Source organism: Salvelinus fontinalis, chromosome 24 (genome assembly GCF_029448725.1).
Source record: "Salvelinus fontinalis isolate EN_2023a chromosome 24, ASM2944872v1, whole genome shotgun sequence".
Classification (NCBI taxonomy): domain Eukaryota; kingdom Metazoa; phylum Chordata; class Actinopteri; order Salmoniformes; family Salmonidae; genus Salvelinus; species Salvelinus fontinalis.
Window position 1 is genome coordinate 36,518,817 of NC_074688.1, and position 13,230 is coordinate 36,532,046.

The 13,230-nt window shown below is 42.3% G+C and overlaps 1 protein-coding gene across 4 annotated transcripts; it reads right to left on the reverse strand.

The window, feature by feature from the left end:
* Positions 1-230: 230 nt before the first annotated feature.
* On the reverse strand, positions 231-5,647 carry LOC129822372 (heterogeneous nuclear ribonucleoprotein R-like). Of its 4 annotated transcripts, XM_055880601.1 has the most exons (12): positions 5,628-5,647; positions 4,446-4,612; positions 4,202-4,320; positions 3,945-4,052; positions 3,712-3,825; positions 3,327-3,503; positions 2,904-3,039; positions 2,593-2,798; positions 2,311-2,463; positions 2,117-2,226; positions 1,412-2,022; positions 231-655 (listed from the first exon to the last, which is right to left on the reverse strand). In XM_055880601.1, exons 1-11 carry the CDS (start codon positions 5,630-5,632, stop codon positions 1,413-1,415), a joined length of 1,905 nt encoding a protein of 634 aa, XP_055736576.1. In that variant the 5' UTR covers positions 5,633-5,647; the 3' UTR covers positions 231-655; position 1,412. The 4 variants fall into 4 exon arrangements, with proteins under 4 accessions (XP_055736576.1, XP_055736579.1, XP_055736577.1 ...); XM_055880604.1 differs by lacking the exon at positions 231-655 and having other exon boundaries at positions 1,017-2,022; positions 2,311-2,460; XM_055880602.1 differs by lacking the exon at positions 231-655 and having other exon boundaries at positions 1,017-2,019.
* Positions 5,648-13,230: the final 7,583 nt, after the last annotated feature.

The window sequence follows — 13,230 nt, forward strand, 5'->3', positions numbered from 1 at the left end:
ACTACTGCTGCTCGTAATCACATAATTCTATATGAGCCTTGACAGGTTCTCACCATTTCATCTGTCCACAAGAGATTAGTCTAGAGAAACTAGTATCAAAGTCGGTTTCTGTCAAGGAATTTGGCCTACACTTTCTAAGCCGGGCCCCTTGACGGGAAGTTTGTAAATTGTTGTCTTTTTGACTTGCATGGAAAAAAGACCAGAAATATGCAGTGGAGCTTGATCACTGGTGATTTTTGCTGACATGTCTCAATTCTTTATCTAAATAGTTGACGAGAAAACATTGAATGGCATATGCAAAGCAAGCAAATTGACTTGGCAAAGGCAATGAAATTGCAGTATAAACCTGCTCTGTAATTAGCATAATAATCAAATAAACAATAAAATTACCATTAAAATCCATTAGTTTAAACTAGACTTTTGTTTGCATGGGCCGCGTCTCAATCCACTGCATCGGCAGTGGAAGGTGGCGCAGAGCAACAGCAGTGTTTGTCAGACCAGGAGACATCTTGGAAATCGGTCTTCTTACAAAATAATCTGTAGATTCAGCACGGTTTGGGCTAGAAACTACTAGTAATAGCTCACCCTTTTGTAAGGAACAAAGTTCAGGGTGAGTTTGTTTCTCACTCAAGCGCTGCAGCTCTCACCTCACCACCTGTGTAAATTGGAATAGAAGGACAAAACAAACAAAATGGTGATGTCATTGAACCAAAGGTGTTTGCTCTTAGTATTTCTCTATGGAAAGACTGCAAAAAGACTCCTATCAAAAAGTCGAGGAGTCTGAAAACTTTCCGGGTGCACTGTAAGAGGGAGGCATTTCCTGGAAAAGTAAAAGGGTTCAAAAAAATATATATATATTAAATCATTCATATATTGTTTGTGAGCTCTGCCATGGAGTCTCTTGGTATTCTACAATTTCACTTGGTCTCTTGATTTATTCCTTGAGCAAAAAGTAGAGAAAATAGTGTTCCAAATGTGATATTTTAGGTAAGGTGAGGAATAGACTGGCAATTGAATGATGCTCAACTGAGTTTAATTGAAAAGTAAAAGTTATAAATACAAAAACAGAACAAGCTGCTATGGCTTCCCAAAGAAAACTAAGGAAGCTTTAATAATATATATATTTTTTTAAACAAGTGATCTACCTCTAGAAAAACGCTAGACACTTTTAGGTATAAGTGATGTGTGTTAAAACATACGTAATATTACAAGTAATTATTCAACAAAATGGTTACATTCACATTTCCAGCCCAAAATACAATTCCAGCCAATTCATTCTTTTTTGGTAAGGGATGAAGATTAAAAAGACATTCAAAAATTGAAAAACTTTTTTTTTGGTCAAATACCTTTTTCATGTGTCTACTTCCACCAATGCCCATAATAACCCTGTGAAACTCCAGCGTGTCATTACCTTAACCATAGTTATCAGAATAGTCGCCACCTTGCTGCTGGGTGATGAGCTGGGACCCCCAGTTCTGCTTGTTGGTCTGCCGGCGCTTTGAGTCAGGCTGGTTGAAGACGTCTGCCTTCCTCTTCCCGCCCACATTCCCCCCACGGTTCCCCCTGGCTCCTTGGGTACTGTGGGCCCTCTGTGGCTGGAAGAGTCCCCCACGGCCCCCTCCTCTGCCACCCCTGGGCCCTCTGATGGGTGGCCCCCTCTGCGCATAGCCCCCTCGGCCCTGTGTGGGTGGTGTTCCACGGGCCCTAGGAGGGGGCGGGCCTCCCCTGCTGCCACGGCCCTTCTCGCTGTACACGTCCTCGTAACCGTAGTAGGGGTCCTCGTAACCGTAGTAGGGGTCCTCGTAACCGTAGTAGGGGTCCTCGTAACCGTAGTAGGGGTCCTCGTAACCGTAGTAGGGGTCCTCGTAACCCCTGCAGGGGTCATGATAGTCATAGCCGTAGTGGTCATCATAGCTGTGGTAGTCTGGAGGGTAGGCGGCGTAGCCCCCGCGGCGACCACGGCCCCTGCCCCTATCTGGTGGAGGCATGCGTGGCGGTGGCTGGTTGTAATCGTCATTCCTGCTGAAAACCAGGAAAAACACAACTTTCAATGTAATCCCATGGTGGGAGATCTACTAAATCAGATATAAGTCAATACCAGTCTCTGTGGCCTCACCCTGGGTTTCTGGTGGTCTGGCGCTGAGTCTTCCGCGCCTTCTTCTTCTTTGCTATTCTTATTTCAATCGCCTCTCCCCCCAGCTCCTTTCCATTCATGTCTACCATTGCCTGAGAAAAATAGAAAACATTTTATCAGATATACGAAGCATAGTAAAAAAAAAAAATAATAATTTTTTACTGAGGGTAACCCACCTTCACAGCGGCGTCCCGGTCCTCAAAGTGGACAAAGGCGTAGTCTTTGAGCTTATACACTCGCTCCAGTTTGCCAAAGGCAGAGAATGTCTTCACTAGTAGCTCCTCTGTGACTGAGGTGGCAAGCTTCCTGACAAACAAAACCTTCGCCTGCTGACTCAGACAAAGTTGAACTCCGTTTAGAGAAGTATAAATAAAAGTTGAATCAAATGTGTTGATGTAAAACAAACAAGATGGGGGGGGGGAGCGAGAAATGGACAGAGAAAGTGAGAGATGACTCACATTGGCCATGACATCCGTGTCGCGCTCAGTGACCGGGTTGGCCCACTCCACAGTGACCGGGTTCCCCCACACCATCACCTTGCCACTCATGAGGCAGCGGCGGGCCTGGGCTGCAGACTTGTGGTCCTCGTACTCCAGGAAACAGAAGCCACGGTTCGTCTCCTTGTCATCCGGCTGGTGGTAGAGGATCACTTCCTGAAGCCCCTCTGGAGGAACAAGAACGAGAATGACATAACTGATATGTGACCAATGATTACACACAGAACATAAAACCAAGTAAACCAAATTGTGGTGTCTGCACTTTCACTGACCTGTGACTTTGCTGAAGTCATCCAATATGCTCTCTCTGGTCTTGTTCTTTGGGATTGATCCGACAAACAGGCGGTTGTTCGCTACAGATATGCACACTCCAAGGTGTTTCCTAGACCGGATTTCATAGTTGTCACACTGAAAACAAGAGTAGAGGAAAGATGGCTTTGTAGGGTTGATGGCTTTGTAGGGTTGATAAGGTAGCAGGCTGGCCAACGACCGCTCCAAAATTAATTATGTATCACATCTTGGGCCGGTTTCGATACACAGATTAAACCTGGCCCTAGACTAAAAAGCACACTCAATGAAGATACCCTATTGAAAGTGATTTTCAAAACCAGGACAAGGCTTAATCTGGGTCTGGGAAATCAGCCCTTTGTTTCTTAGAAGGTAAACTAAGACCATGTCTGACTGCAAGGACTTACAAGTTTCACCGCCTCAGCTGCTGCATCCTTGCTGCAGAAGTTGATGAAGGCATATCCCCGGTTCTGACCCGACAGGGGGTCCATCATTAACCTCAGATCCCAGATTGGGCCCGCCTTCTCAAACAGAGGCACCAGCTCATCTTCATACAGGTCTCTGGGGATCTTTCCCACAAACACCTAAAGGCAGAAAACAGCCTGAATGAGGGTTCCAGTGTGATCATGGAAGAATGCTGTGGTATTGCTATAAACTTCTCAATTGACATTCTTGGGGCCACAGACTTGCAAACTCTTCTCTCTACTCTATATCAGTTAACAGCTCTGCCGCGATGACCATAAACCTTTCAAATAGTGTTACTTGAAAATGGAGCATCTCCAGCAGCTTTACCTCAGTTCCAATCCCAGGCTGTGCTCCTTTAAACACTTCCTCTGGGGGGGGCCCTCCGTATTTCCTCTGTCCGGTGGTGACGTCCAGGGTGTATCCTGTCCGCTCCAGCAGAGCCTGGGGAACACGTCGACAACAGCATAACCACTACAGAACTACACAACCTGAGCAGGTTCACACACACACAGCAGGTTCTATTGACCCACTGAATGAACATTCAAACAGTTGCATTTTACCTTGATCTTGGACTCAGCAGGACCCTTAGAGGATTCCTGTACTTTACTTCCTTGCTTTTCCCTCTGTCTGTATGTCTTCATAGCTGCACAAAGAAAAGCACTTTTGTTCTGGAAAGCAAACCACAGCAGAGTTGATTCATGTATTGGGTGTTATGATCAGAAGAAAAATTATAGACCCCTCAATGTCAACTTCTTAGACTCATTCTAATGTAATTATCTAAACTGACTTATCTTTCATTCCAGTCCCACTAACTCACCTGGACATGGGTCAGGTCACTTTCTTTGAACTGCGACAGTACAGACAACGCTCCCACTTCATTGAACGCCCTCAGAGCATCGATGGCCCTCTCGTCTAGGTCAGCGTATGCCAGCAACCCTGTTGGTACAAGACAGATTTGTACTATTACAACCTGGCCTTTATCCACTTCATGCATTCTTGAGCAACACCATGTTTCTTTGGAAAATAGATTAGACTCAGCCATTGTATGACGGACGCCCCACCAGTAGAGAATATTTTGTTGAGACTGTCAGCCACTTTCTGCGGCAGTCCGGCATCAATTAGTGTCTGGTAGTTCTCTGTGTGCTCGCCTTCGGTGGTGACTTCTATAGGCTCCTTTTCCTCCATCACCGGAGCAGAACTACTGTTCACCTCGGCAGCAGCCATTCTCCTGAGAAAAAAGGGAAAAATAGATAAGATAAAAACAGGATTTCAGTTTGACATTCTAATCTAAAACCCAAATATATTGTTTCAGCTACTTTTTACAGATGGACACTAGCAACTTGTAGGGAACATAAACGTTCCATTTTCTAACATGTATATTTGCAAATGCTGCCCTGCTGCAATAGTTACTCCCATTTAGCTAAAACCTCTAAAGGACTGTAAAAAGTTAGCATGATGCTAAAGACCCTACCGTTACGCTTGTTTACGCTGCTGCTCAGTGTAAAGAAGCGTAAAGGTAGAGTTGGTATCTTCTGACAATCTAAAACGTTTCTTTCCGATGGTAACGTTGGCTAAATGTGTAACTGCATCAGAAAAGCTAACCCATTAATTTCAATACAGACAAACATGAGGTGAAATATAAAATACATGGAGACAAGTGAATCCTACGTTTATATTGGTGGCAAGCTATCTAGCGAACTAGTCAAGCCAAAATTAAATCTGTGGTCAAGCAAACTAAAACGTTGTGAGTTGAAGCTAGCTTGGATGGCGGTGTGTATTTCTTAGTTAAATCTCCGGCTAAGCACCGTCCCGCCCCCTAACGTTAGCTACCTAGTTAAAGCTGACTGGATTGTCACAATTTGTAACTTTTACATCCAGCTAAATAATCGCTTTAACGTTAGAAATAACAACATTTAAAATATATAAAACCTAGTATCAAGGTTCATACGCGTAGCTAAGCAAATAGTTAGCTACCAGTGCTAACGTTAGCCAGCTAGTAACAGCCAAGGCCTTGTTAGTTTGCTGGACACCTTTACAGAAATCAAATAAACCACCGGCCAAAGAAGGTGAACAATTAACAGTTAGCAAACGCTTACATTAATTTTCCAGGAAAATAACAATATCGTAAAATATATTTTGCCGCAATTAACCAAAAGAGTTATCCAATATGGTAAATGTTAATAATATGTTTCAGCAGAACGGAAGTCGCGAAACGAGAGGGACTAAAGTATCATTTGCATTACTCCATTGATTTACTCTGGTGAAAATCTGTCCACGAAAATAAGACTTCTTCTGTGACTTCTAAAATGGCAGTTGGCAACCAAAAGCTGCATTACCGCCACAAACTGGACTGGAGTGTAAATCCATTACACTTTGTGAAAGAAAATATGAAAGTGGAAAGAAAATCAGAGCAATCCGGGAACTCGGGCGCATAGTCGCGACCACAGTTGCAGCATATAACCTCAACTGGTATATGATATAATTTCCTTCTGCATACACTTGATACATGCCCAAATCTTTTGCATTTATAACACTGGAGGGGATTGTGCACAAAAGCTATTGTAGGGTATATCATAAAGCCTAGTTTAACATGAGAAGGTAGAGACTTGTTAAAAAAATAATAATAATATGGACGAAGTGGGTTTCCTTACTCCATTCACCATACAAGTCTGTCGACGTGCACCAATCACTTCACCTACTTCCTCAGGTATAACATTTGCATCCATTTGAATGTGCAACCCTGGCTCCCTGACTCATCTTGTGCTACTCATACTGTATTTATTTATTTATCTTGCTCCTTTGCACCCCAGTATCTCTACTTGCACATTCATCTTCTGTTCATCCTACCATTCCAGTGTTTTATTGCTATATTGTAATTACTTCGCCACCATGGCCTATTTATTGCCTTACCTCTCTTATTCTACCTCATTTGCACATGCTGTATATAGATTTTCTACTGTATTTTTGATTGTATGTTTGTTTATTCCATCTGTAACTTTGTGTTGTTGTATGTGTCGAACTGCATTGCTTTATCTTGGCCAGGTTGCAGTTGCAAATGAGAACTTGTTCTCAACTAGCCTACCTGGTTAAATAAAGGTGAAATAAATCAAATACATTTTGGTTAGTGATTATTGTCTTATTTCACTGTAGAACCTCCAGCCCTGCCCAATATGCCTTAGATAGTGCTTTTGTTCCACCCCCCACACATGCGGTGACCTCACCTGGCTTAACAGGTGCCTCAAGAGACAAAAGCTCTCTCATCGTCACTCAATGCCTAGGTTTACCTCCACTGTACTCACATCCTACCATACCCTTGTCTGTACATTATGCATTGAATCTATTCTTCCGCACCCAGAAATCTGCTCCTTTTACTCTCTGTTCCGAACGCACTAGATGACCAGGCCCTGCAGCCCCCAGCTTCACTCCCATTCCCCAGGCGCTCTCATTTGTTGACTTCTGTAACTGTAAAAACCTTGGTTTCATGTATGTTAACATTAGAAGCCTCATCCCTAAGTTTGTTTTATTCACTGCTTTAGCACACTCCGCAAACCCTGATGTCCGAGCCAAAAATCCTGAAATCCCCATCCCTAACTATAACATCTTCCGACGAGATATAACTGCCAAAGGGGGCGGAGATGCAATCTACTGCAGAGATAGACTGCAGAGTTCTGTCATACTATCCAGGTCTGTGCCCAAACAATTTGAGCTTCTACTTTTAAAAATCCACCTTTCCATCATTGCTGCTTGTTATGGACCCCCTTCAGCCCCCAGCTGTGCCCTGGACACCATATGTGAATTGATTGCTCCCCCATCTATCTTCAGAGTTCATACTGTTAGGTGACCTAAACTGGTATATGCTTAACATCCCGGTCATCCTACAATCTAAACTAGATGGCCTCAATCTCACACAAATTATCAAGGAACCTACCAGGTACAACCCTAAATCAGTAACCATGGGCACCCTCTTAAATATCATCCTGACCAACCTGCCCTCTGAATACACCTCTGCTGTCCTCAACCAGGATCTCAGCAATCACTGCCTCATTGCCTAATTACGTAATGGGTCCGCGGTCAAACAACCACCCCTCATCACTGTCAAACGCACCCTAAAACACTTCAGCGAGTAGGCCTTTCTTATCAACCTGGCCCAGGTATCCTGGAAGGATATTGACCTCATCCTGTCAGTAGAGGATGCCTGGTTGCTCTTTAAAAGTGCTTTCCTTGTCATCTTAAATAAGCATGTGTAACGGATGTGAAATGGCTAGCTAGTTAGCGCTAGTAGCATTTCAATCAGTTACGTCACTTGCTCTGAGACTTAAGTAGTGTTGCCCCTTGCTCTGCAAGGGCCGCGGCTTTTGTGGAGCGATGGGTAACGACGCTTCGTGGGCGACCGTTGTTGATGTGTGCAGAAGGTCCCTGGTTCGCGCCCGTGTCGGGGCGAGGGGACGACATAAAGTTACATCTGTTACATTGGTGCCGTGACCCGGATCACTGGTTGCTGCGGAAAAGGAGGTTGAAAGGGGGGTGAGTGTAACGGATGTGAAATGGCTAGCTAGTTAGCGGGTACGCGCTAGTAGCATTTCAATCAGTTACGTCACTTGCTCTGAGACTTAAGTAGTGTTGCCCCTTGCTCTGCAAGGGCCGCGGCTTTTGTGGAGCGATGGGTAACGCTGCTTCGTGGGTGTCAGTTGTTGATGTGTGCAGAGGTACCCTGGTTCGCGCCCGTGTCGGGGCGAGGGGACGACGTAAAGTTATACTGTTACACATGCCCCATTCAAAAAAAGGTAGAACTAAGAACAGATATAGCCCTTGGTTCACCCCAGACTTGACTGCCCTTGACCAACACAAAAACATCCTGTGGCATTCTGCATTAGCATCGAATAGCCCCCACGATATGGAACTTTGCCAGGGAAGTCAGGAACCAATATACACAGGCAGTTAGGAAAGCTAAGGCTAGTTTTTTCAAACAGAAATGTGCATCCTGTAGCACTAATTCCAAAAAGTTTTGGGACACTGTAAAGTCCATGCAGAATAAGAGCACCTCCTCCCAGCTGCCCACTGCACTGAGGCTAGGAAACACTGTCATCATCGATAAATCTACGATAATCAATCATTTCAAAAAGCATTTTTCTACGGCTGGCCATGCTTTCCACCTGGCTACCCCTACCCCGGCCAACAGCTCAGCAACCTCTGCAGCAACTTGCCCAGCCCCCCCTATGTTAACAAACCTCCAAACAAGCTTCAATGCCATACAACACTCTTTCCGTGGCCTCCAACTGCTTTTAAATGCTAGCAAAACTAAATGCATGCTTTCAACCGATTGCTGCCCGCACCCACCCGCCCAACTAGCATGAGTACTCTGGACAGTTTTGACTTAGAATATGTGGACAACTACAAATACCTAGGTGTCTGGTTAGATTGTAAACTCTCTTTCCAGACTCACATTAAGCATCTCCAATCCAAAATTAAATCTAGAATTGGCTTCCTATTTCGCAACAAAGCCTCCTTCACTCATGCTACCAAGCATACCCTCGTAAAACTGACTATCCTACCAACCCTTGACTTTGGTGATGTCACTTACAAAATAGCCTCCAACACTCTACTCAGCAAACTGGATGTAGTCTATCACAGTGCCATCCATTTTGTCACCTGTTACGAGAATTATGTTCTCAAAGTTCATACGCTGAACTTCAATTAACTACTCAGTCTGCAACCCAGAATTTGTAAGATACTGGTTGAATGAAACAGACCGAGGCCCCAGCTATGATAGTCAAAATGTTTATTCACGGGCGCGCTAGTTAGTGGTACAAAACCATTCATTTTATACTGGCTTCTTACGCACATACTTTCACACACAAACATTAAGTATCCTATGCACACACTCTCCCACTACCCAGCCGACAAAGATTAGGGACCGTGAGAAGCACTCTCTGTCCTTCCCCAAATCTCTCAGTGGCCCCTAGCCAAGGACTGCACCGAATCTTGCTCAGACAGTCTGTGTTTAAGACACTTAAGAGACATATTGTTATATTGTTTTACCCTAATTCTGACTAAAACTACACACATAATTTATTATAATTTTACTGACTAACACCACACACATCATTAATAATAATTTGATGATTCTAATGTATTTCATTGATGATTCTAATCAATTACATACAATTATATAGTTTCAGGGTGGAACATTCTAATAATTAATTTAAACATATAAATTCCATCCACATCACCAAAGCCAAATATACTACCTACCACTGCGACCTGTATGCTCTTGTTTGCTGGCCCTCACTACATATTCGGCGCCAAACCCATTGGCTCCAGGTCATTTATAGGTCTTTGTTAGGTAAAGCCCCACCTTTTCTCAGCTCACTGGTCACCATAGCAACACCCACCCGTAGCACACGCTCCAGCAGGTATATTTTACTGGTCATCCCCAAAGCCAACACTTCCTTTGGCCGCCTTTCCTTACAGTTCTCTAGTGCCAATGACTGGAACGAATTGCAAAAATCACTGAAGCTGGAGTCTTATATCTCCCTCTCTAACTTTAAGCATCAGCTGTCAGAGCAGCTTACCGATCACTGTACCTGTACACAACCAATCTGTAAATAGCACACCCAACTACCTCATCCCCTTTTTGTTATTTATCCTCTTGCTCTTTTGCACTCCAGTGTCTCTACTTGCACATCATCATCTGCACATCTATCACTCCAGTATTAATGCTAAATTGTAATTATTCGCCTCTACGGCCTATTTATTGCCTTACCTCCCTACTCTTCTACATTTGCACACACTGTACATAGATTTTTCTATTGTGTTATTGACTGTACGTTTGTTTATGTGTAACTGTGTGTTGTTGTTTTTGTCTCACTGCTTTGCTTTACCGAGGTAGACAGTTTCAAGTTGGATATTCAACGGATATTCGTGCTTTCAAACCTCAATAGCTTTCAAACCACTTGAGCCACAGACTCCAAATAAGTGTCATGATGTTGGAAAAATTGCGCACAACATTGCACAGGTCTTATTTTCATGATTTGGACATTAATTCACTTTCCAAAGCTAATAAACATGTGGAAATGTCAGCAGCATTTTGTATTCCTAGTTGAATTAGTTAGGGAGCGTAAACAAAGTACAAACTTTTTTTTACATTCGAATTTCAATAGCTCCTTGGTCATGTGACCTACTGACTTCAAACAAGGTTCAGAATGTCCACTCAGTGGGCCTACATATTGCACACCCTTTAGTTTGTCCATTTTCATCTCACAAGATTTTACATTAATTTTTCAAAATTTTAAATTTAAATAGCTCCTTGGTCATGTGACCTAATGACTTCAAACAAGGTTCAGAAAGTCCACTGACTACCCTTATATATTGCACACCCTTTAGTTTGTCCATTTTCATCTCACATGATTTAACATGAATTTTTCTGAATTTCAAATTTCAATAGCTCCTTGGTCATGTGACCTAATGACTTCAAACAAGGTTCAGAAAGTCCACTGACTACCCTTCTATATTGCACACCATTAGAGTTTGTCCATTTTCATCTCACATGATTTTACATACATTTTTCAATATTTAAAATTGCAATAGCTCCTTGGTCATGTGACCTACTGACTTCAAACAAGGTTCAGAATGTCCACTCAGTGGACCTACACATTGCACACCCTTTAGTTTGTCCATTTTCATCTCACATGACGTTACATACATTTTTCAAACTTTCTAATTTCAATAGCTCCTTGGTCATGTGACCTAATGACTTCAAACAAGGTTCAGGATGTACCCTTCTATATTGCACACTCTTGGTTGTGTACTGTAAAATCACGCGGTGTAACGTATATTTTTCATAGTTTTGCAATAGCTCCTTGGTCATGTCAATTACACACATAAGAAGCATGCAGTGGATATACACCCATATTGCATAACCTCTAGTCATGTATCTTCTATATTGTTGTACATTATTAGTTTGACAATTAGGGGGTTCAGTCCAGTGTTGTGTTTACGATTTTCTTTAATATTTATCTGTAATAATTGGTAGTTCTAAGAACTTATTTTCCCTTTTTTTTCTTCTTTTCCCCACAGTATTTAACAGCGGTACACAATAGGAGACAGATAATATCTCCTTTCGTCGTTAATATTAACCATAAAAGAAAATGTCAAAGTACGAGAGTCATGTTATTAATTATCCAAAGCAGGGATGGAGAGTGAGCTAGTGAGGTAGGCTGCAGTGGGTTTGCTGGTCAATACATATACTGAACATGTAACCAGTTATGGTGGCCAGTAAATCAATGAATATGAATGTAATATTGACAAATGTGGCGGATGAATCAGAATTAGTTGGGTAACATAGATAAATAAGATGTTTTATTTATATAATATGCTTATGTAAGATACTTGTCATTAGAATGGATCCTTTTGGACTATATTGTTGGCAGTTGCACTTTTCCCTCAGCTAGGGCTCAGTCACTTGGGGCCCAGAGAGGGGAGAGGTCAGGCTTGTCTTTCACATATCTCTGGTGCTATGCAGAATATCAGAAAGGGAAGAGGACAGAATGGAACATTGTCTTCATATGTGAATGTGTCTTTACCTATTCTTAAACCATGTGAAGGGATGGCGTGATTAATGGGGAACCAATTACTTGTCTCCACAATGTCTGTGCGCCAGTTACTCCTTCCTTTTCCCATTGGGGGGAGGTGTATGGCAGTGTCTGAAAACATTGTATGTCCTCTCTCATCTTACACTTATCCTGGGACAGTGTATGACCTAGAGGGGTCAAGAGAGGTTTTACTTGAGATGGGGGTATCTAGAGTTGACAATTGAGTTATGCCTTGGATGAGGTAATGTTTTTGTACTATGAACTACCAGGAACGAGATTAGAACCTCGTTTTAGTGACCAAACTGAGCGATAATTTATAGCGAATGCTATCTGGCTAAGGGATACTCCTTTCTCAAGTAAAAGTCCCTTTGTGAAGAGTTCCTAAGATCTGTGGTTCGTCATGTAAGTTGAGGGGTGTATCTTGGCTATAAAATATCTTTGTATTCTTCTGTAGTGACTCTCAATAATTCATTATAGATAGTGAATGGTTGAAAGTCAAAGGCTAAAGCTTAAAGCTCATTAAACATTAAGTTTAAGTATAACTCTGACTGGTGTGTAGTTTGTAACTCTCCTCATTTGGTAATACAGGAAAATGCCACCACACAAATTACAGAAATTGTAGACCTTAAATCTTTTCCAACATGTCAACAGACACTTTACTTTAAGTAAGTACGAAACATTTTACAGTGTTAACTTTCTCTTTATCCCTGGTTGATGTACATTTCAGAGCCTGTGTGGATGGGGTATAGCATACATTTTCAACAACAAAGACTGCACTTCCAGTTTGTGTTCTTCATTCTGTTGAACTATTTTGTCTTCATTCCTAGGCACAGTACATGGAACCACTGTTGGCATGCAAAACATTAAATCTAAAACAAAACAAAGTGTAACACGTTATAAATAATATCAAATATCAATGCAATATGACAAATTAGCCATCCATTGTGTTATATCCTACATTGTCTTACATGTTACTAACCCAGTCAGTCTTTGGGCCACATCCAGGATCTTTATCAGTGGCACACATGAAGCAGTTGTTGGCTTTGTTGAACTCTGAAATCATAGGCATGAACTGAACATATAGCTGTCCCACACAACTACATACAAATAAAGAATTTACATTTACTTTGAATTAAATGTCATTACATACCAGACATTTTTAGTATATCCTCAGCCATTTCTTTTTGCAGTTGCTCCATGTGTTTTTGTGAAGGTTCTATATCAATTTGGGAGGGGATGTTGGGGAAGTTCTGTG